A 19,945-nucleotide genomic window follows, 5' to 3' on the forward strand; every position below is an offset into this window, starting at 1 on the left:
AATAAAGGCTTGGTAAAGTCAGGCACAGGAACACTGAGCATTTACTTCACAAATGACAAACTGTGAACAGAGTCGTTTTGTCCTGTGGCTGTGATTGCGCTGTAACCAGGAACAGGTGTGTGTGTGTGTGTGTGTGTGTGCATGTGTGTGATTAGAAGTCCGGAGACTGAGAGCGGTGTGGTGCAGAATGGTTGTTATAGTCTATGGCGGCTATATTTGAAGGCCACTGTGAACTCTGGGAAGTGGAGTCTTGAGCGTGAGCAGGTGCAGAGTCGGTGTATCTAAAGTTTTGACTGGTATTGTAAAGCCCGAGCTTGTAACTTTGTTGCGGTAGTATAATTTGGTGGTGCAGTGGTTAGCACTGTTGCCTCACAGTAAGAAGGTTCCAGGTTCAAATCTCACAGCTGGCAGGAGCCTTTCTGTGTGGAGTTTGTATGTTGTCTGTGTGGGTTTCCTCTGGGTGATCTGGTTTCCCCCACAGTCCAAAAACATATACAGTGGTGCTTGAAATTTGTGAACCCTTTAGAATTTTCTATATTTCTGCATAAATATGACCTAAAAAATCATCAGATTTTCACACAAGTCCTAAAAGTAGATAAAGAGAACCCAGTTCAACAAATGAGACAACAATATTATACTTGGTCATTTATTTATTGAGGAAAATGATCCAATATTACATATCTGAGAGTGGCAAAAGTATGTGAACTTTTGCTTTCAGTATCTGGTGTGACCCCCTTGTGCAGCAATAACTGCAACTACAAATTTCTGGTAACTGTTGATCAGTCCTGCACACCGGCTTGGAGAAATTTTAGCCCATTCCTCCGTACAGAACAGCTTCAACTCTGGGATGTTGGTGGGTTTCCTCACATGAACTGCTCGCTTCAGGTCCTTCCATAACATTTTGATTGGATTAAGGTCAGGACTTTGACTTGGCCATTCCAAAACATTAACTTTATTCTTCTTTAACCATTCTTTGGTAGAACGATGTGGCAGCGGGGGCGTGGTCAAGCGTCGGTCTGTGACCGGAGGGTGGAGTCAGGGAAGGTAAGTGGCAGAATCACTGCACCTGATGTTGGTTAATCTGTGTTTGTGTGTCTTCCCCAGTGACCGCGCCCTATATGAGGAGAGAGAGAGCAGAGGAAGGAAGCTCTCTCCCCAACCAGACGACTGGTGTGTGTGTGTGTGTGCACGTGCGTGAATAGTTTAAAGCTGAAAAGCTAAAATAAAGAGTTTGTGGAACTTAATTCTGGCCTGCCATCTTTCTGTGCTCCACCCACACGAACTGCTACAAACGACTTGTGTGCTTAGGGTCGTTGTCTTGCTGCATGACCCACCTTCTCTTGAGATTCAGTTCATGGACAGATGTCCTGACATTTTCCTTTAGAATTTGCTGGTATAATTCAGAATTCATTGTTCCATCAATGATGGCAAGCCGTCCTGGCCCCGATGCAGCAAAACAGGCCCAAACCACGATACTACCACCACCATGTTTCACAGATGGGATAAGGTTCTTATGCTGGAATGCAGTGTTTTCCTTTCTCCAAACATACTGTAACGCTTCTCATTTAAACCAAAAAGTTCTATTTTGGTCTCATCCATCCACAAAACATTTTTCCAATAGCCTTCTGGCTTGTCCACATGATCTTTAGCAAATTGCAAACGAGCAGCAATGTTCTTTTTGGAGAGCAGTGGCCTTCTCCTTGCAACCCTGCCATGCACACTGTTGTTGTTCAGTGTTCTCCTGATGGTGGACTCATGAGCATTAACATTAGCCAGTGTGAGAGAGGCCTTCAGTTGCTTAGAAGTTACCTGGGGTCCTTTGTGACCTCACCGACTATTACACACCTTGCTCTTGGAGTGATCTTTGTTGGTTGACCACTCCTGGGGAGGATTGCAATGGTCTTGAATTCCCTCCATTTGTACACAATCTGTCTGACTGTGGATTGGTGGAGTCCAAACTCTTTAGAGATGGTTTTGTAACCTTTTCCAGCCTGATGAGCATCAACAATGCTTTTTCTGAGGTCCTCAGAAATCTCCTTTGTTCGTGCCATGATACACTTCCACAAACATGTGTTGTGAAGATCAGACTTTGATAGATCCCTGTTCTTTAAATAAAACAGGGTGCCCACTCACGCCTGATTGTCATCCCATTGATTGAAAACACCTGACTCTAATTTCACCTTCAAATTAACTGCTAATCCTAGAGGTTCACATACTTTTGCCACTCACAGATATGTAATATTGGATCATTTTCCTCAATAAATAAATGACCAAGTGTAATATTTTTGTCTCATTTGTTTAACTGGGTTCTCTTTATCTACTTTTAGGACTTGTGTGAAAATCTGATAATGTTTTAGGACATATTTATGCAGAAATATAGAAAATTCTAAAGGGTTCACAAACTTTCAAGCATCACTGTAGTTAGGCTAACTGGCGACTCTAAACTGATCAAGCTTGGAGTATTTATGTAATCTATTAAACTACAGAATAGATGCACTTAGAAAATGATAATTAATTATCGTTACAGTTTGTGCATACAAAATTAACATTCTAACTAAGGGAGAAATTAAATCTGACACCCCAATGATAACTTTCTAAGCCGTTTTAGTAACATTTCATTTCAGATCACATAACCTCACAGTTGAGTCAGGCTTCCATATATAAAAGCCAGCGTAAAGAGGATAAGTGAATTCGGTTTTGATGCTGTGGAGGAGCGTCATCGAGTCAGAGACGCTGTAGAAGGACAGAGTTCCTGCACTGTGATCCACATACACTCCTATTCTGGAGGATGCTGGACCTTGGAGCACAGTCTTAATGTCGTTGTGCCAGAAAGAGACAGAGGAAGAAGAGCACTCCAGACTCCAGGACTGACTGTTGCGTCCGAACCCACACTCATTATGTTGTCCTTTCCTGCTGATCCATTTATATGACACTGATACATGCACCCAGCTCTCACTACTCCACTCCACCTCCCAGTAACAGCGTCCACACACACTCTCCTTACACAACACCTGCTCCCAGACCTCAAATCTCTCTGGATGATCAAAGTATTGCTGTATTGTCTTGCTGCATGTCACCACTCTGTTCCCCTCAGACAGAAAGAGCTGAGGATGTTGTGTGTTTGGATCCAGAGTCAGATCACAGAAATCTAAAACAATAAAATATCCACAGGTTAGATGTTAATCACAGGATTTATAACCAGTGTGTGTGAGACACCTGTCCGTGTTTCTGTCCTCCTAATGCTGCTCTATATTAAATATTTCAATCTTATACAATATCAATGATCAGGGGAAAGTCAATCAGATTTAGATCAACAATACAGACATGTTTAAAGACATTCTGTGTGTGTGTGTGTGTGTGTGTGTGTGTGTGTGTGTGTGTGTGTTCAGGAAGAACAGGCTAGCTAGGAAAGTTGGTTACTGTTAACGTATTGATCTAATAGCTATAGTAGCCTATAATTATAAATAAATAAATAAATAAATAAATAATAATAATAATAATAAGACTACTTATCTTGTGATTTTGCTTTTAATGTATGAAGCGAATTGATTCTCTTTTCATGTATGACGTGATTGAAAGTCAGGCTGGGGGAGTTTTACCCCACATTGGGGGGTGTTTTGCCCCACCACTGGAGAAAAACTCCCCCTTTGTACAAATGTACTTTCTTGTTAAAAACTACTTAAATGTAAAGTATATATACATGAACAATTTTCAGATTTCGTTTATACTTTCATCTCATCATCACTCAAAACTAGGATAAAAATCTTACACGTTTAACTTTTGTATCACAGCAAAGTTGCATATCCCTTAAAGGGTGTGTGGAGAGGAGGGAGGCATGTTACCCCACCCTATCATGCACATTAAAATGACTCCTGTAAGTACAATTTATTGGATAAAGTTACTTAAGTACATGCAACAGAGTAAATGTAACGTGTTACTATCCACATCTGAAGTGTGAGTGAGTGAGTGAGTGAGTGAGTGAGTGAGTGAGTGAGTGAGTGCATGCGCATATGTTTGTGTTTTACACCTACACTGCAGAAAATCTTCTTTGCTCTTTAGCTCTGGGGGTAAAATCATCTGAATGGCTGCAGCTGTGGAGACACAGAGACGAAATGGAGACTGAAAAATTATTATGTGAAAACAATTAAAAGCATGAATATTTACAGAAATTAGGTTCCTTGCCAGTTTCAGAGAGACATCAGCACCACCTCAATGGGCTCACTATACATTTAAATGTAAGGCTTCAGCTATGATTTTCCCCAAAAATGTAAGATTAGTTTGTGGCTTTGTGATTAAGTTCAACATGTACTGTAGTAGCAATGACCTTGTGAATTTTTTCAATGGGAAAAACTGAAAGTATCAGGGGCAAAAATTCAAAATATTCATTTAAAGCCAGGCAGTTTGATAAGTAACCCTTTAGATATCAATATAACTGTATCAGATCAGTAATTATAATATTTTACTCCCCTTAGAGAACTCAAACTAACTTCACTAATTTCCTCATCAAAATCTTCATACTCCTATCTACATAGGGATAACATCCATGAACTGTATCAGTCAGGATATAGACCTCATCACAGCACAGAGACAGCACTGGTTAAAGTAGTAAATGACCTACTACTGGCCTACTACTATTAATCATTCCATTCTCCTGGATAGACTAGAAAGTGTTGTGTAAGTTAAGGGAACAGCCCTCTCCTGGCTCAAATCTTATTTAGCTGATTGCTATCAGTTTGTTCATGTAAATGGTGACTTCTTTATGCATACTAAGGTAAAGTTTGGTGTTCCACAAAGTTTCATCCAAGACCCACTGCTTTTTTCTTTATATATGTTACCTCTGGGCATTTGTATTAGTTTCCACTGTTATGCTGATGACACACAGTTGGATGCCACACAGAAATCAAACTAACTTCACTAATTTCCTCATCAAAATCTTCAACTTGTGTACTACATCCCTTACCTCTACTACACAACTCTTCAAACAGATAATACCAGAAGCCATTAAACTACTTCTAAAAATAATCAATTTTCCCATAGCACTGGCTATGTACCTAAATCCTTTAAACTAGCAGTTATCAAACCACTGGTTAAAAAAACCTGACCTTGATCACAGTCAGCTGTCCAATTACAGGCCAATATCAAACCTCCCCTTTATCTCCAAGGTCCTAGAATATTCTGTGGCACAGCAATTATGTTCATATCTACATAGGAATAACATCAATGAAATGTATCAGTCAGGATTTAGACCTCTTCATCGCACAGAGACAGCACTGGTTAAAGTAGTAAATTACCTACTACTGGCCTACTGCTACTGATCATTCCATTTTCCTTGATAGACTAGAAAATGTTGTGGGAAATAAGGGAACGGCCGTCTCCTGGCTGAGGTCTTATTTAACTGATCGCTATCAGTTTGTTCATGTAAATGGTGACTTCTTAATGCATACTAAGGTAAAGTTTGGTGTTCCACAAAGTTCCATCCAAGACCCACTGCTTTTTTCTTTATATATGTTACCTCTGGGCATTGGTATTAGTTTCCACTGTTATGCTGATGACACACAGTTGGATGTCACACAGAAATCAAACTAATTTCATTAATTTCCTCATCAAAATCTTCAACTTGTGTATGAGATCCCTTACCTACACGAGTGTTCAAACAGATAATACCAGAAGCAATTGAACCTCTTCTAAATATAATCAGTTCTTCCCATAGCACTGGCTATGTACCTAAATCGTATAAACTAGCAGTTATCAAACCCTGATTAAAAACAGCTGCCCAATTACAGGCCAATATCAAACCTCCCATTTATCTCCAAGGTCCTAGAAAATGCTGTGGCACATCAGTTATGCTCGTATCTACATAGGAATAACATCTATGAAATGTATCAATCAGGATTTAGACCTCATCATAGCACAGAGACAGCACTAGTTAAAGTAGCAAATGACCTACTACTGGCCTACTACCATTGATCAGTCCATTCTCCTTGATAGACTAAAAAATGTTGTGGGAATTAAGGGACCGGCCCTCTCTTGGCTCAAATCTTATTTAATTGATCGCTATCAGTTTGTTGATGTAAATAGTGACTTCTTTATGCATACTAAGGTAAAGTTTGGTGTTCCACAAGACTCTGTCTTAGGCCCACTGCTGTTTTCTTTATATATGTTACCTCTGGGTAATATTATTCGTAAGCATGGTATTAGCTTCCACTGTTATGCTGATGACACACAGTTGGATGCCACACAGAAATCAAACTAACTTCACTAATTTCCTCATCAAAATCTTCAACTTGTGTACTACATCCTTTACCTCTACTACACAACTCTTCAAACAGATAATACCAGAAGCCATTAAACCACTTCTAAAAATAATCAATTTTCCCATAGTACTGGCTATGTACCTAAATCCTTTAAACTAGCAGTTATCAAACCCCTGGTTAAAAAACCTGACCTTGATCACAGTCAGCTGTCCAATTACAGGCCAATATCAAACCTCCCCTTTATCTCCAAGGTCCTAGAATATCCTGTGGCACAGCAATTAAGTTCATATCTACATAGGAATAACATCAATGAAACGTATCAGTCAGGATTTAGACCTCTTCATCGCACAGAGACAGCACTGGTTAAAGTAGTAAATTACCTACTACTGGCCTACTGCTACTGATCATTCCATTTTCCTTGATAGACTAGAAAATGTTGTGGGAGTTAAGGGAACGGCTGTCTCCTGGCTGAGGTCTTATTTAACTCATCGCTATCATGTAAATGGTGACTTCTTAATGCATATTAAGGTAAAGTTTGGTGTTCCACAAAGTTCTGTGTTAGGCCCACTGCTTTTTTCTTTATATATGCTACTTCTGGGTAATATTATTCGTAAGCATGGTATTAGTTTCCACTGTTATGTTGATAATACACAGTTGTATGTTTCAGCAAAGCCAGATGAGACACACCAGCTTAAATAAATTGAGGAATGTGTAAAGGACATTAGACACTGGATGCTTATTAACTTCCTTCTACTTAATTCTGACAAGACAGAAGGCTTAGGACTACAATCATCATGATAACTTTAGGATTGCAGTTGTCATGAACAGTTTTCAAGTCAACATCAGTGAACAGTTGATAACTTCAACAAAGTAGATGTCATCATGAAACTGTCATGAATTTCCTGGTTACATAATTACACTTTTTGACCATATATGACACAGTTAGAGAAGTGAGTTATTTATAATCACACTATCGGTTATCACCCAGATGAGGATGGGTTCCCTTTTGAATCTGGTTCTTTTCAAGGTTTCTTCCTCATGTCATTTGAGGGAGTTTTTCCTCACCACCATGACCTCAAACTTCATTATCAGAGATAAAGTTATTAGTTCATATTTTTAAAATCGTTATTTTTCTGTAAAGCTGCTTTGCGATAATGTCTCTTGTTAAAAGCGCTATACAAATACATTGACTTGACTTCATGTTTTTCTGATAAATTTATCTTGATGTAATTTCTGAGGCTAATGCTAATACTTTGTGATTTTATGCAGTTTTGTTCCTGCTTACTTCTTATTTCTGTGATGTGAATTTTATGGCTCTCTTTACTGTGATCAAATGTTTGCTTGTTCACCTTATGGATGCCTTTTGTTAATTTCTTACTCACAAATTTGCTTGGCTTGTTTTTTCAGATCTGAGAGAGATTTCCTCATTCCATCAAATGAGAGATGTTGATTGACAGTGAAGCTGGGTGAGTCGTCACATCCAGGAGAAACACAGAGAGATGGGAAACTCTACAGAGAGGAAACACAGAATAGAGAAGGAGAAAAGTGTAGGAGAGGAACGAATGAATCTCAGACTGAATCAGACCAAAGACACACTTGGGATCTCAGACAGGAACGTTTGTTGTTGCTGTAATGAGCTTTTAGGAGGAAACTTTGTGAGGAACAGCGCCCTCTGTAGATCAGACAGTGAGTGTTACCTGGAGGAAGTGGACATGATCGTGTGTGTGTGAAAGCTGCTCCAGCTCAGTGACTCTCCTCTGAAGATCAGCAATCTCCTGCTCCAGTTGCTTCAGGAGTCGCTCAGCTCGACTCAGTTCAGCTTTCTCCTGAGCTCTGATCAGCTCCGTCACCTCCGAGCGCTTTTTCTCCATGGAGATGATCATCTCAGTAAAGATCCTCTCACTGTCATCTACTGCTGCCTGTGAACGCTTCTGTTAGGATGCACACAAAGTCAGCTTTTTGTATTGATATTTGGCAGCCTGGATTATGTGCATAGGCTGGTCATTAGGGGTCTTACGATAGTTAGATTTTCAAAGGCGAGAGCAAAACAGTTGGCTAAGTATTGTTCAGTCTCATCCATAATTGGAAGTTGTCACATTTGGAGGAGAAGATGCTGTGTTTACCCATAAGATTTGAAATGCTGCTGTTAAAGTGTAACTGTTGAAATCACATATCAAGAACATGTCTGAGCAGGTAATGCATCTGTTACATTTGTGTCCATATAATCTCATCTCATTATCTCTAGGCGCTTTATCCTGTTCTACAGGGTCGCAGGCAAGCTGGAGCCTATCCCAGCTGACTATGGGCAAGAGGTGGGATTCACCCTGGACAAGTCGCTAGGTTATCGCAGGGCTTATATATATTGTAAATTGTGGACTCAAATAAAGAAGTAAATGTGTGTGTGTGTGTGTTTGTGTGTGTGTATACGCGTGTGCATGTGTGTGTGTGTTTTCACTCCACACCTTAATAGTGTCCATAGTCTGTTTTAGCTCCTGCACCTTCTTCTGCTTCTCCTGGATCCTCTGCTTCACCTTCAGCTCATTCTGAGCCAGAACAAAAAAATCATGATTTCTACATCAGGAGCTCAATGTTTCAATATTAACTGTAGCTAAAGAGTTAAAGTTTACTCATGTTCTGCAGAATTATAGTTTTTAAATCATGATATAATTGCAAGTTTTAAAATAAATAGACAACTCATTATTCTATCCACATTCACTGGATATGAGCAGTCGCATGTTCTGATTGGCTACTCTACTACAAGGATATCAGCTCATATACCATGAGTAGAGTAAAACAAAATGGCAGAGCGTATTGCTGAACTAACTGAGGATGAAATAAAAACTGTACTTGAAAACAAAACCCCAAAAAAATACAAAAAAAGGAGTGAAAGTATTTGATGGTAAGAACGTGTCCTTTTTATTTTTCAAGAATTATTATCGCATTTTTCACAAATTGCTCCTGTCATTTCGCCAGTTTGTTTACATTCTAAGTGGAAATTATTTTGTCAGATGTTTTGTATAAAGTTTTTATTTATCGAATTTGCAAAAAATAAAAATAAAAATGCACTGTTTCTCAAAATCCAGTTAATGTGGATAGAATAAAACAGTTATTCCACTCAATCTCGTCATACATGGTTTATAGACAATGAGTAATGCCCTGGCAAACCTTACCCCATACTATGCCAAGAACCACCTAGGGGCTAACCCTGACAAAATCCAAGTAAGCGTCTTCCACCTAAGGAACAGAGACGCAGATCGACGGCTTAGGGTTAGATGGCAGGGTAAATGGCTGGAACATACCCATAAGCCAGTCTACCTTGGTGCTACCCTAGACTGGTCTCTCACATACAAGGAACACATTATGAAGACAAGGGCAAAAGTTGGAGCCAGGAACAGCATCCTGAAGAAGCTTGCAAACACCAAGTGGTGTGCAGATGCCAAAACTATCCATACTACAGCTCTTGCCCTCTGTTTCTCTACAGCTGAATATGCATCCCCGTATGGAGCAGATCAGCCCATACCACAAAGCTGGACTCAGCCTTAAACAACACATGCAGAATCATATCCGGATGCCCAAGACCAACAAGAGTTGACCTGTTGTGCGGTATTACACCCCCACACATCAGAAGAACAGTTTCAGCCCAGATAGAGAAACTCAAACAAGAGAATGATCCTCTCCACCCACTCTTTCAACATGAACCAGCACATAAGAGACTCAAATCAAGACACAGTTTTCTACATTCCATTACAGCACTTAATGGCAGTGCTTACAACCAAAGGTTGACTATTGCCGCTTTTCCACTACAAATGCGGCTGAGTTGGGCTGAGCCGTGCCGTGCTGAGTCGAGCTGAGTGGGGCTGTTGGAGTTGCATTTCGACTACAACCGCGCTGAACCGTGCTGGCTGGAAGTGGGTGGACACATTGGGTGGAGTTAGCGAAAGTGGGTGGACATCACGTGATGTCGTTAAGCGGCACAAACAGTGACCTTTTAAGCGGTAGTCTCACAACCCGGATAGTAAACAATAAACATGGAGGGCATGGAGTCGTTAGTGTTGCTGGTCTTGGTGATGTGGCTTGTTGTCACCGACAACGCCAACAGATACTGGCAAGAGCGTATAGATGAGGCGAGGCGCATAAGGCTTCAGAAATTCTCGTAATTCGTAATTCTTCTTCTTCCGGGTTTACGGTGTTTACAGATCCCAGCGTGCTCGCGGGGCGTGTGTGGGCATGTGAGGACACTCCTCCTCACCAATCAGTGCACAGGGGAGTATCTGCTCACGCCCCCAGCCTCACTCAGCTCGGTTTGGCTCGCTTCAGCCCTACTCCAAAACCGTGCGAGTTTTGGGTGCTAAGCAGGGCTGAAGTGAGCTGAGTCATGCTGTTTTGAGATAGTCGAAACGCGAGCCGTGTCGGGCTGAAGTGAGCTGAAGCGAGCTGAAGTGAGCTGAAAAAGGGTAGTGGAAAAGGGCCATATGTGGACAAACCACCTCCAGACAGCTCCTCACAAACTGAACTTGAGCCCCAGTGAATGCCTGCCCCCAGGATCCAATGAGGCATGGCTGATATGGCCATGCCTAAACCGTCTTAGAACTGAAACCGGACAATGTAGAGTCCTGATGAAGAAATGGGGATACAACAGTGATGAACAAACATGTGACTGGGGAGCAGAGTAGATGATGAAACACCTACTTGTCTGCCCACAACTACCAGAGCAATGCACACAGGAGGACCTTTTCTGTTTCTGTGTTTTGATTTGCTCACATAGCACTGAGTAAACAGTCCTACCCCCCTGTTTCCACAGTTCCACTCCGCTGGGCAGGCAGCGACATGTTTGATATGTCGCAGCGTTAGTGTATTCAAAAGGGGATTGTTTTATCAGTACATACCAGTGAAATAACATCACTGCAAAACATGCCCTCATCAACCATAGTTTCTTAAAGCTTGTCGCCCTTCCCATCTCAGTCATTCGCACGATTCAGTGCCCTTTGTCTCCTAGACCACGGTGGAAAAATTAAAAACATTCATGTACTTCCTCTAACATGTATCTTTTTGTCTTAAAAGTACATATATGGTAGTATGTATAAACAGAAAAAATTATTATAAAATAACATAGTTTACAAAGCTGAACACTGTAATAACTTTGTTCCAGAGCTTCAACATGGCCATGTGCTCGTTTTCGCTAGAAGAAGGTTGCTGAATATTTAAAACTGTACTGACTGATCTGACCTTTTTAACACTTCCTTCCCATCAACCTTAGAAATAAAATTACATGAGAATATTTCATGAGATTAAATTGACTTATTAAAGAATAATGATGTCCAGTTCTCACCTGTTTTTCAGTTCTTTCTGCTTTAGCTGCAATATTATCGTGGCCTTTGTGTTCATCTGTTATATACAAGTAACAGATGATGCTTTGGTCAGGCTGAGAGCAGATCTCCATCAGTTCGTCGTGCTGAGAGCAGATCGTCGTGCTTGGAGCTCTGAACAGGTTTCAACTAACTTGTGCTTCCTCAAAGCCCGAGATTGATAGTGAGCTTTAAGATGATCTTCACAAAAGGAGGCCAGACACACCAGGCAAGGATTAATTGCCTTGAGTGCATGAGTGTGGGTTTGTTTTCTCCCAGGTACAGGAATCTCAACTGGTTTCTGCCTTTCTTTTTCTCTGAAATCAACTTTCAGTTATTGTGTATTTTATAGTCCCACACAGAAAGTGGGCGTGGCTGTAAAAAGAGCGTGACTGCAGGCATATGGCTAATCCTTACCCCTAAACATGCAAGGGTTTAAAGTAAAAGTGTCAAGATTGTTATTATTATTATTATTATTTAATTTGTGAGACAATAGCTTCCCTGTCATTTAAAGAGTCACATTAATTAAATCCTGTTTTGTTTGGTTTTGGGGGGAGGGGGGGGGGGGTTCATGACCACGTGCTGTGATTGCCTTTACATCATCACAGAAATGTTTGCATAAAATGTCATTGACAGCATGGACTCGAACAAATAAGAGACAAATTCCTGTTACAAAAGCTTATAAAATGCATTTGACCCAAATTAAGTCACAAAAATACATTTTAAAAAAAGTTCAAAGCAATTTTATTGTAAGGCCGATAGCTGAGCTGGATGCAAGTGCAGGTTTGTTTTATTAAAGAACCAGGAAACAATCCAAAAATACAAATCCAGGGACAACGTCAAAAACAGGCACAGGAAGGGGTGGCTCTACAGGGAGACAGCTGCCCCAACTACTGCAAGGCTTGCTCCATCAGCTGCCCCCCCCCCCCCCCAACTTTTCAGTGCCCAAAACTGTAAATGTAAAAAAAAAAAAACACAGCTATTTCCACAAGCTGCTCAAATCACTGAAACAATAACTGGAGAGCAAGTCCATAACTGTCCATAAATGCCATCTTAAGCCCCACAAAAACGTGGTTACGGCATTGCGCCAAATGTCCACAGCTGCGTCCGCTCACAGTGAGTCTCTCCGTGGCCCGGTGCAGAAAGGCATGACTGAGCCAGCTTCTCCATTTAAAGGTTAACCAAACACACCAGTTTACCTCAAAGTTAAACAAGTAATGAACGTAATGTATGCTATTTCATTCTTGTTAGCATAATGTTAGCCAAAAGTAAAGTCGCTTGCTAAATGCCGCTCATCATAAGTCGTGATCGCTGCTGTGTTAAACACTGGTATGTCTGAATCCATAACGTTTAAGCAGTGGGTCATTGCTGTGAGGACTGTAACCTTATAACTGACACCGAAGGCAGTGCTAGGAGATTGATTATTTTTGAGGAAATATTTTTATATTATTTTTACGGAAAACCAAGAACAAGCTGTGATCTGGGATCATGAGCAAAACTTTTTTTCATGCGTTCTTCGGGTGGCACGGTGGTGCAGTGGCTAGCACTGTCACCTCACAGCAAGAAGGTTCTGGGTTCGAGCCCAGTGTCCAATGGGGGCCTTTCTGTGTGGAGTTTGCATGTTCTCCCCTGTGTCTGCGTGGGTTTCCTCCGGGTGCTTCAGTTTCCACCACAGTCCAAAGACATGCAGGTTAGGGTAACATGGGGCAGCCATGGCCTGAGGTTGGGTTGAAGTGTCCTGGAGCAAGGCACCTAACCCCCAACTACTCCCCGGGCACTGTAGCATAGCCGCCCACTGCTGTGTGTGTGCACGCGTGCGCTCATTGCTCACTTGTGTGTGCATGTGTCTGTTCACTGCTTCAGATGGATTAAATGCAGAGGAGGAATTTCACTGTGCTTAAGTCTGTGCTTGAGCGTACGTGTGATAAATAAAGGCTTATTATTCTTGTTTACATCCATGGTGGCTTCGCTTGCTCTGAAAGTAGGCTATTGTGTTATTTTGCCATGGACCAACACATCAAATTACTACACGACTCTCCACCAGACTCCTTGTTTTTGTTTTGTCTGAAGAAAGGATGATATGATCTTGAAACTTTCGATCTTAGGAAATTAAGGAGGAATAAAACCCCATACAGGTAACAACACGACTTCATTCTGTCCCTGCTTGATTATTTTAATTTTTTTTAGCTTGAATCACTTAGAAATTGTGAGTAAGTTTTTATTGCTGTTTTGTGAATGTAAATATCGATCAATGCTAATCAGTATTGGATTTATTGAAAACTAATATCATATTACACTCCCCAGCCACTTTATTAGGAACCCCCATCCACCCACCTGCTGTTTGATGCAGTTCTCTATTCAGCCAATCCCTTGACAGCAGCACGATGCATCAAGTCATGCAGATACAAATCAAGAGTTAATGTTCACAATGTTCAAACATCAGAATGGGAAAAATCGTGATCTCAAAGTGTGACTTTCTTTCACTGTGGCACTGTGGCACTGTAAAGAAAGTTGGGGATGTGTATATCAGCATAACGCAGTGGCGTCGTTAGGTCTGTGATAGTTCAGCAATTCTCAAATGTTTGGCACAAGACACGCAAAACATATCAAAACAGGTATTTCCAAGGCACATCTTGACATATGATGATAGGCATGTGTGTCTAACATAAAAAAAGGATTAATTCCAAGGAACATCTGTCCAGCTGCCAAAGTACACCAATGTGTGACAGCACGCAATTTGAGAACCATTGGTCTAGCTAGTCTGTACTTACTGTCATATTAACATGGAACATGGGGAGTTCTGGTTATGGCGAGCAGCTGAACGGTCACATGGGCCTGGGCTCTGGCAAATTTGAAATAACTTTTAACATTATAACGTATATATCGAGCAGTTTTTGACAAAAAACATTTATACAGTTTATATGTCATCAAAAAAAATCGAGGAAAAGGCCGACCACCTAAAGATATAAAGGTAGACCTTGCAATGCCACATGAGGAACACGTGGAGTCCACGGAGCCAGGAGAGATTCATTACTAGTTTAACTTTGAGGTAAACAGGTGTGTTTGGTTAACCTTTAAATGGAGAAGCTGGCTCAGTCATGCCTTTCTGCACCGGGCCACGGAAAGACTCACTGTGAGCGGACGCAGCTGTGGACGTTTGGCGCAATGCCGTAGCCACGTTTGAGCCAGATAGACTGGTTTGAGTATTTCAGAAACTGCTGATCTCCTGGGGTTTTCACACACAACAGTCTCTAGAGTTTACACAGAATGGTGTGAAAAACAAAAAAACATCGAGTGAATGAGCAACAGTTCTGTGGGTGGAAATAAATGCCTTGTTGATAAGAGAGGTCAGAGGAAAATGGACAGATTGAACAGTTTGAGCTGCCAGGAAGGATAGAGTAACTCATATAAATCACTCTTTACAACCGTGGTGAGCAGAAAAGCATCTCAGCATGCAACAGCAGAACAGCACATTGGGTTCCACTCCTGCAGCCAAGAACAGGAATCTTAGAATCAACAAGAAGTTCCTATTAAAGTGTGATCATTTTAATCCCTCGTAACAGAACATGTTGCTAGATATTGTACATGCTCAACTCTGAACATGATGTGATTTGGAATGGTTCTGTGTGGTCCAAGTCCTGCTCACTGTCCTTGGCCCCATCATCCTTCATTATTCCTCCTACCTCTTACCTGTTTTTTTTTTCCACACCTGCTTTGAGAAAAGCCTGATCTCACCTTAATGCATATTTTCTTCTCAGTCAGAGAGAGGTGTGGTAATTGAGGGATAAAATGGAAACAAATAAGACATTGTTGTGTGTTGTCGCTTAGTAACGGTCACAGTCACAGTATACTTAGCGTAAGATCAAATGTAAGCAAAGCAACAGACTGAGTGAGTATTTATACCATGGGCATGGGGGTCTGTTATTACTATTGTCCATCGTAAAGAAAGTTGGGGATGTGTATATCAGCATAATGCAGTGGCGTCGTTAGGTCTGTGATAGTTCAGCAATTCTCAAATGTTTGGCACAAGGCACGCAAAACATATCAAAACAGGTATTTCCAAGGCACATCTTGACATATGATGATAGGCATGTGTGTCTAACATAAAAAAAGGATTAATTCCAAGGAACATCTGTCCAGCTGCCAAAGTACACCAATGTGTGACAGCATGCAATTTGAGAACCATTGGTCTAGCTAGTCTGTACTCACTGTCATATTAACATGGAACATGGGGAGTTCTGGTTATGGCGAGCAGCTGAACGGTCACATGGGCCTGGGCTCTGGCAAATTTGAAATAACTTTTAACATTATAACGTATATATCGAGCAGTTTTTGACAAAAAACATTTATACAGTCTATATGTCATCAAAAAAAATCGAGGAAAAGGCCGACCACCTAAAGATATAAAGGTAGACCTTGCAATGCCACATGAGGAACATGTGCAGTCCACGGAGCCAGGAGAGATGCTAACCCTTGACGAAACTAGCCACGATGAAAGCCGTCTTTTTTCAGCCATACAGTCGCTTAGGAATGACTTTTCCACACAACTAAGGCCCTGTCCACACGGCAATGGATTCAGGTGAATCTGATAAAATTTTTTATCGTTTCGGCCTGGCGTCCACACGGCACCGGCGTTTTGGGTGCCCCAAAACGATATTTTTTGAGAACGGGTTCCAGAGTGGAAAAATCTGGCAACGGCGCCGTTGCGAAGTCGTCTGGATGAGTAGAACGGATTTGTTTACGATGATGTCACAACCACATGACTAGAACAAGCAGCACTCTCGCGCACATCATCTGTCACTTCTGTTCACTGCTTTTTTAATGTACCAATCACTTTTGTATACAGTATTCTTTAGTGTGGGGCGGCACGGTGGTGTAGTGGTTAGCACTGTCGCCTCACAGCAAGAAGGTCCGGGTTCGAGCCCCGTGGCCGGCGAGGGCCTTTCTGTGTGGAGTTTGCATGTTCTCCCCGTGTCCGCGTGGGTTTCCTCCGGGTGCTCCGGTTTCCCACACAGTCCAAAGGCATGCAGGTTAGGTTAACTGGTGACTCTAAATTGAGCGTAGGTGTGAATGTGGGTGTGAATGGTTGTCTGTGTCTATGTGTCAGCCCTGTGATGACCTGGCGACTTGTCCAGGGTGAACCCCGCCTTTCACCCGTAGTCAGCTGGGATAGGCTCCAGCTTGCCTGCGACCCTGTAGAACAGGATAAAGCGGCTACAGATAACGAGATGAGATTCTTTAGTGTGGATTTAGTAAACTGTGTGGGTGTTGTACATAGACAAGTGACTCAAACCATTTCTTGCCTGCTTTCTAATGGATAAGAATCTTTTGAAATTGTTTACACATTAACCTGACTGACCTGCCAGACAGACAATTTACACCTGCTTTGATGAACAGAAAGTACAGCCTTCCACACAAAGCAACAGTTACCTGACTATAATGGAGGCAGAGGGGAAAAGGGTCAGAAGACCCTTCAACAGACTGTTTTGTATGAACCACTGTATTGCATTCACTTTTGTATACAGCTTTTCTTTTAAATAAACAAGTAACTGAACCATTTCTTGAAGTTCTTTTTTTTATTGGATAAGATTGCTTTTCAAAATGTTCACACACAATATAAAAAGTTATATAAATTATATAAAAATGCTTTTCAAAATGTTCACACACAATAAGAAAATTAAGTTATATAAAACTATGCACACTAATAAAACTAATTTGTACACACAGAAGGCACGATTTCCTCGCGTAGTCGCAGCCATCTTCTTCTTGTTGTTGTGTGTTTGTTCCTGTGAGTGCTTCACGCCGGGTAGAAGAAGGGGTTTATGCGCATGCGTCCTACTTCTTCTATTGTTCTGGTGTCTCCAATGGGACCGTCTTACAGCGCACGTAGAGGTGTGGCATGTGTATTGCATCGTTTTCAGCAAGCGTTGCGTTGCCATATGTACCTGATATTTTACTGATCCGTTGCCCATGTGGATGTGATTTTTTTTTACCCGCTTAAAAAAAAAAAAATCTCATTGCCGTTGTCGTGTGGATGTAGCCTAAGTGAAGTAATCTCATCTAACCGAGAGATTAAAGAAGCTATAGGGGCCTTTTCTGAAAGACTCACAACAGCTGAAACTCGCATTAGTACAGCTGAGGACCAGATCACTTTGCTAACGAGGATGTCTGACACCATACAGAAAAAGGTCCAAAAGCTTACCTTACAGATGGAAGAGCTTGAAAACCGACAACACCGCTCCAATTTAAGTAAGTAAGTAATATTTATTTATAAAGCACATTTAAAAACACAGTTTTAAACTGACCAAAGTGCTGTACAGAGTTAATAAAACAAGAAGGTATAAATAATCACAGAAAAGGGATAACACATGCAATTATAAACAAAACCACAAATATAAGTACACAGAAGTTTTGAGAAATGGAGCAGGAAAAGGGGGTTAAGACGAAGGAAAAGCCAGAGTATAAAGGTAAGTTTTAAGTCGGGATTTGAAAATGAAAATGGAAGCGGCACTTTTAACATTAGAAGGTAATTGGTTCCATAGACGTGGAGCAGCAACAGAGAAAGCCCTGTCACCTTTCGTTTTCATGCGTGTTCTGGGCACAATTAATAAGTCTTTATTTGCAGATCTAAGGGATCTGGATGTGGATGTGTGTGGATGAGACTACTAATATAGGATGGAGCCTGGCCATGTAAAGTCTTAAAAACAAGCAGTAAAACCTTAAATTTTACCCTGAATTGAATGGGGAGCCAATGCAAGGAGGCAAGAGTTGGAGTAATATGCTCCCGCTTCCTAGTGCCTGTCAACAGTCTTGCAGCTGCATTTTGGACTAATTGAAGACGTGATAGAAAAGACTGAGGGAGGCCAAGGTATAAGGAATTGCAGTAGTCCAAGCGTGATGTGATGAAGGCATGAATGACTTTCTCCAAATCATGATAGGACAGAAAGGATTTGAGTTTGGCAATGATTCTTAACTGATAGTAACTGTTTTTGACGACAGAGCTGATTTGTTTATTAAGGCGGAGCTCAGAGTCAAGGATGACACCCAAGTTCCTGGCGTGGGACTTGACATATGGGGAGAGATAATCTAAGCTATTAGAGAAGTGGTTTAGAGATTTATGAGGGCCAAAAATGATAACTTCAGTTTTATCGCTGTTTAGTTGAAGAAAATTATTTGACATCCAAGACTTAATGTCATGGAGGCAGTCAATTTAAGACCGATTGGACTACCCGAGGGGACAGAGAAGGGAGATGCACATGCATTCCTAATGGCATGGTTACCGAAGGCCCTTGATATATCCATAGAGCAGCCCTTTACCATCGAGCAGGCCTACCGGCTGGGCAGGCCTACCAACCCACAACACCAGGACCAAGGGACGGGTGAGACACGGCCACGTATCCTGTTAGTGAAATTCCTGATGTACCGAGACAGAGATCGAGTAATGACGGCAGCACACTTGAAAGAGAAAGTCCTATTCGAGAATAGTCGTGTTATGTTCTTCCCGGATCTGTCCTCAGAGGTTCAAAAACAGCGGAAACTTTTCAATGGCGTGAAACAAAGACTGCAACGTTTGCGTAAGGAGTATGGACTTATGTTCCTGGCAAGATTGCGAATTCGACACAACGGGATCTGGCACTATTTCAGCTCTCCCGCTAAGGCTGAGGAATTCATTTGACAGATGGAGAGCTCCAGCCACGGCGATAGTAGCCTGGATCACCTGGAAACAACGAGTAGCCTACAAAACAATTCTCAGTGAAAGGTTCCACTGTGGACTCCGTTTGTGTGGAAGTTTGGTCATAAACAAACATTTCTTTTTTTTATCCGAACTATTTCTGTTTACAAATGTCGGATTTATGCCCGATGATGTTTTGTTTGAGTGATTGTTTTCTTTATTTTTTGTAGTGACTGTCAGTAGCTCACTGCTCCTTTTAGAGGATCAGACTGGAGCCTAACCAAGATCTCGGACACTGGGGGGAGGGGGAGATGTGCGTGTTCGTCTGCACAGGGTTGACACTTTGCCTCATTTGGAAGCGGCGCTTGTATTTTGTGTTCTGTTGGTTAATGTTGGTTAGTTTTGGAGGCACATTATTCATCCTGTTACATGGCATGGTCAAAAAGTGGTTGTTAATATGTTTAGCTGTTTGTTAGTATCATGAGCAGTGATATTAGAATAAATATGATTTATTGGAATGTTAGGGGTCTTAGGAAAATAGTGAAGCTAAAACAAGTAATGTCCAGGCTGAAACAACTTAAAACACAGATTGCTTTTATTCAGGAAACTCATTTGCTGTCTAGCGAATATATTCCATTAAAAAGGAGATGGTCAGGTCAAATCATATCTGCTTC

The 19,945-nt window shown here is 41.4% G+C and overlaps 1 protein-coding gene across 2 annotated transcripts; it reads right to left on the reverse strand.

Annotated features, from left to right (window-relative positions):
- Positions 1-2,361: 2,361 nt before the first annotated feature.
- On the reverse strand, positions 2,362-11,928 carry LOC132864380 (tripartite motif-containing protein 16-like). Of its 2 annotated transcripts, XM_060897804.1 has the most exons (7): positions 11,584-11,668; positions 9,425-9,488; positions 8,717-8,797; positions 7,952-8,185; positions 7,637-7,763; positions 4,032-4,091; positions 2,362-3,148 (listed from the first exon to the last, which is right to left on the reverse strand). In XM_060897804.1, exons 3-7 carry the CDS (start codon positions 8,729-8,731, stop codon positions 2,616-2,618), a joined length of 969 nt encoding a protein of 322 aa, XP_060753787.1. In that variant the 5' UTR covers positions 8,732-8,797; positions 9,425-9,488; positions 11,584-11,668; the 3' UTR covers positions 2,362-2,615. The 2 variants fall into 2 exon arrangements, with proteins under 2 accessions (XP_060753787.1, XP_060753786.1); XM_060897803.1 differs by lacking the exon at positions 9,425-9,488 and having other exon boundaries at positions 11,584-11,928.
- Between the last annotated feature and the right edge of the window lie 8,017 nt (positions 11,929-19,945).

The sequence above is a fragment of the Neoarius graeffei genome, chromosome 17 (assembly GCF_027579695.1).
Source record: "Neoarius graeffei isolate fNeoGra1 chromosome 17, fNeoGra1.pri, whole genome shotgun sequence".
Classification (NCBI taxonomy): domain Eukaryota; kingdom Metazoa; phylum Chordata; class Actinopteri; order Siluriformes; family Ariidae; genus Neoarius; species Neoarius graeffei.

Coding starts and splice junctions, on each gene's coding strand:
- LOC132864380 (XM_060897803.1), bottom strand. CDS start 11,694: ATGGAGATCTGCTCTCAGCCTGACCAAAGCATCATCTGTTACTTGTAT. Junction 8,798..11,583: donor CAGAAAGAACTGAAAAACAG/GTGAGAACTGGA, acceptor GTTCTGGCTCAG/AATGAGCTGAAGGTGAAGCA. Junction 8,186..8,716: donor AGACTATGGACACTATTAAG/GTGTGGAGTGAA, acceptor GCATCCTAACAG/AAGCGTTCACAGGCAGCAGT.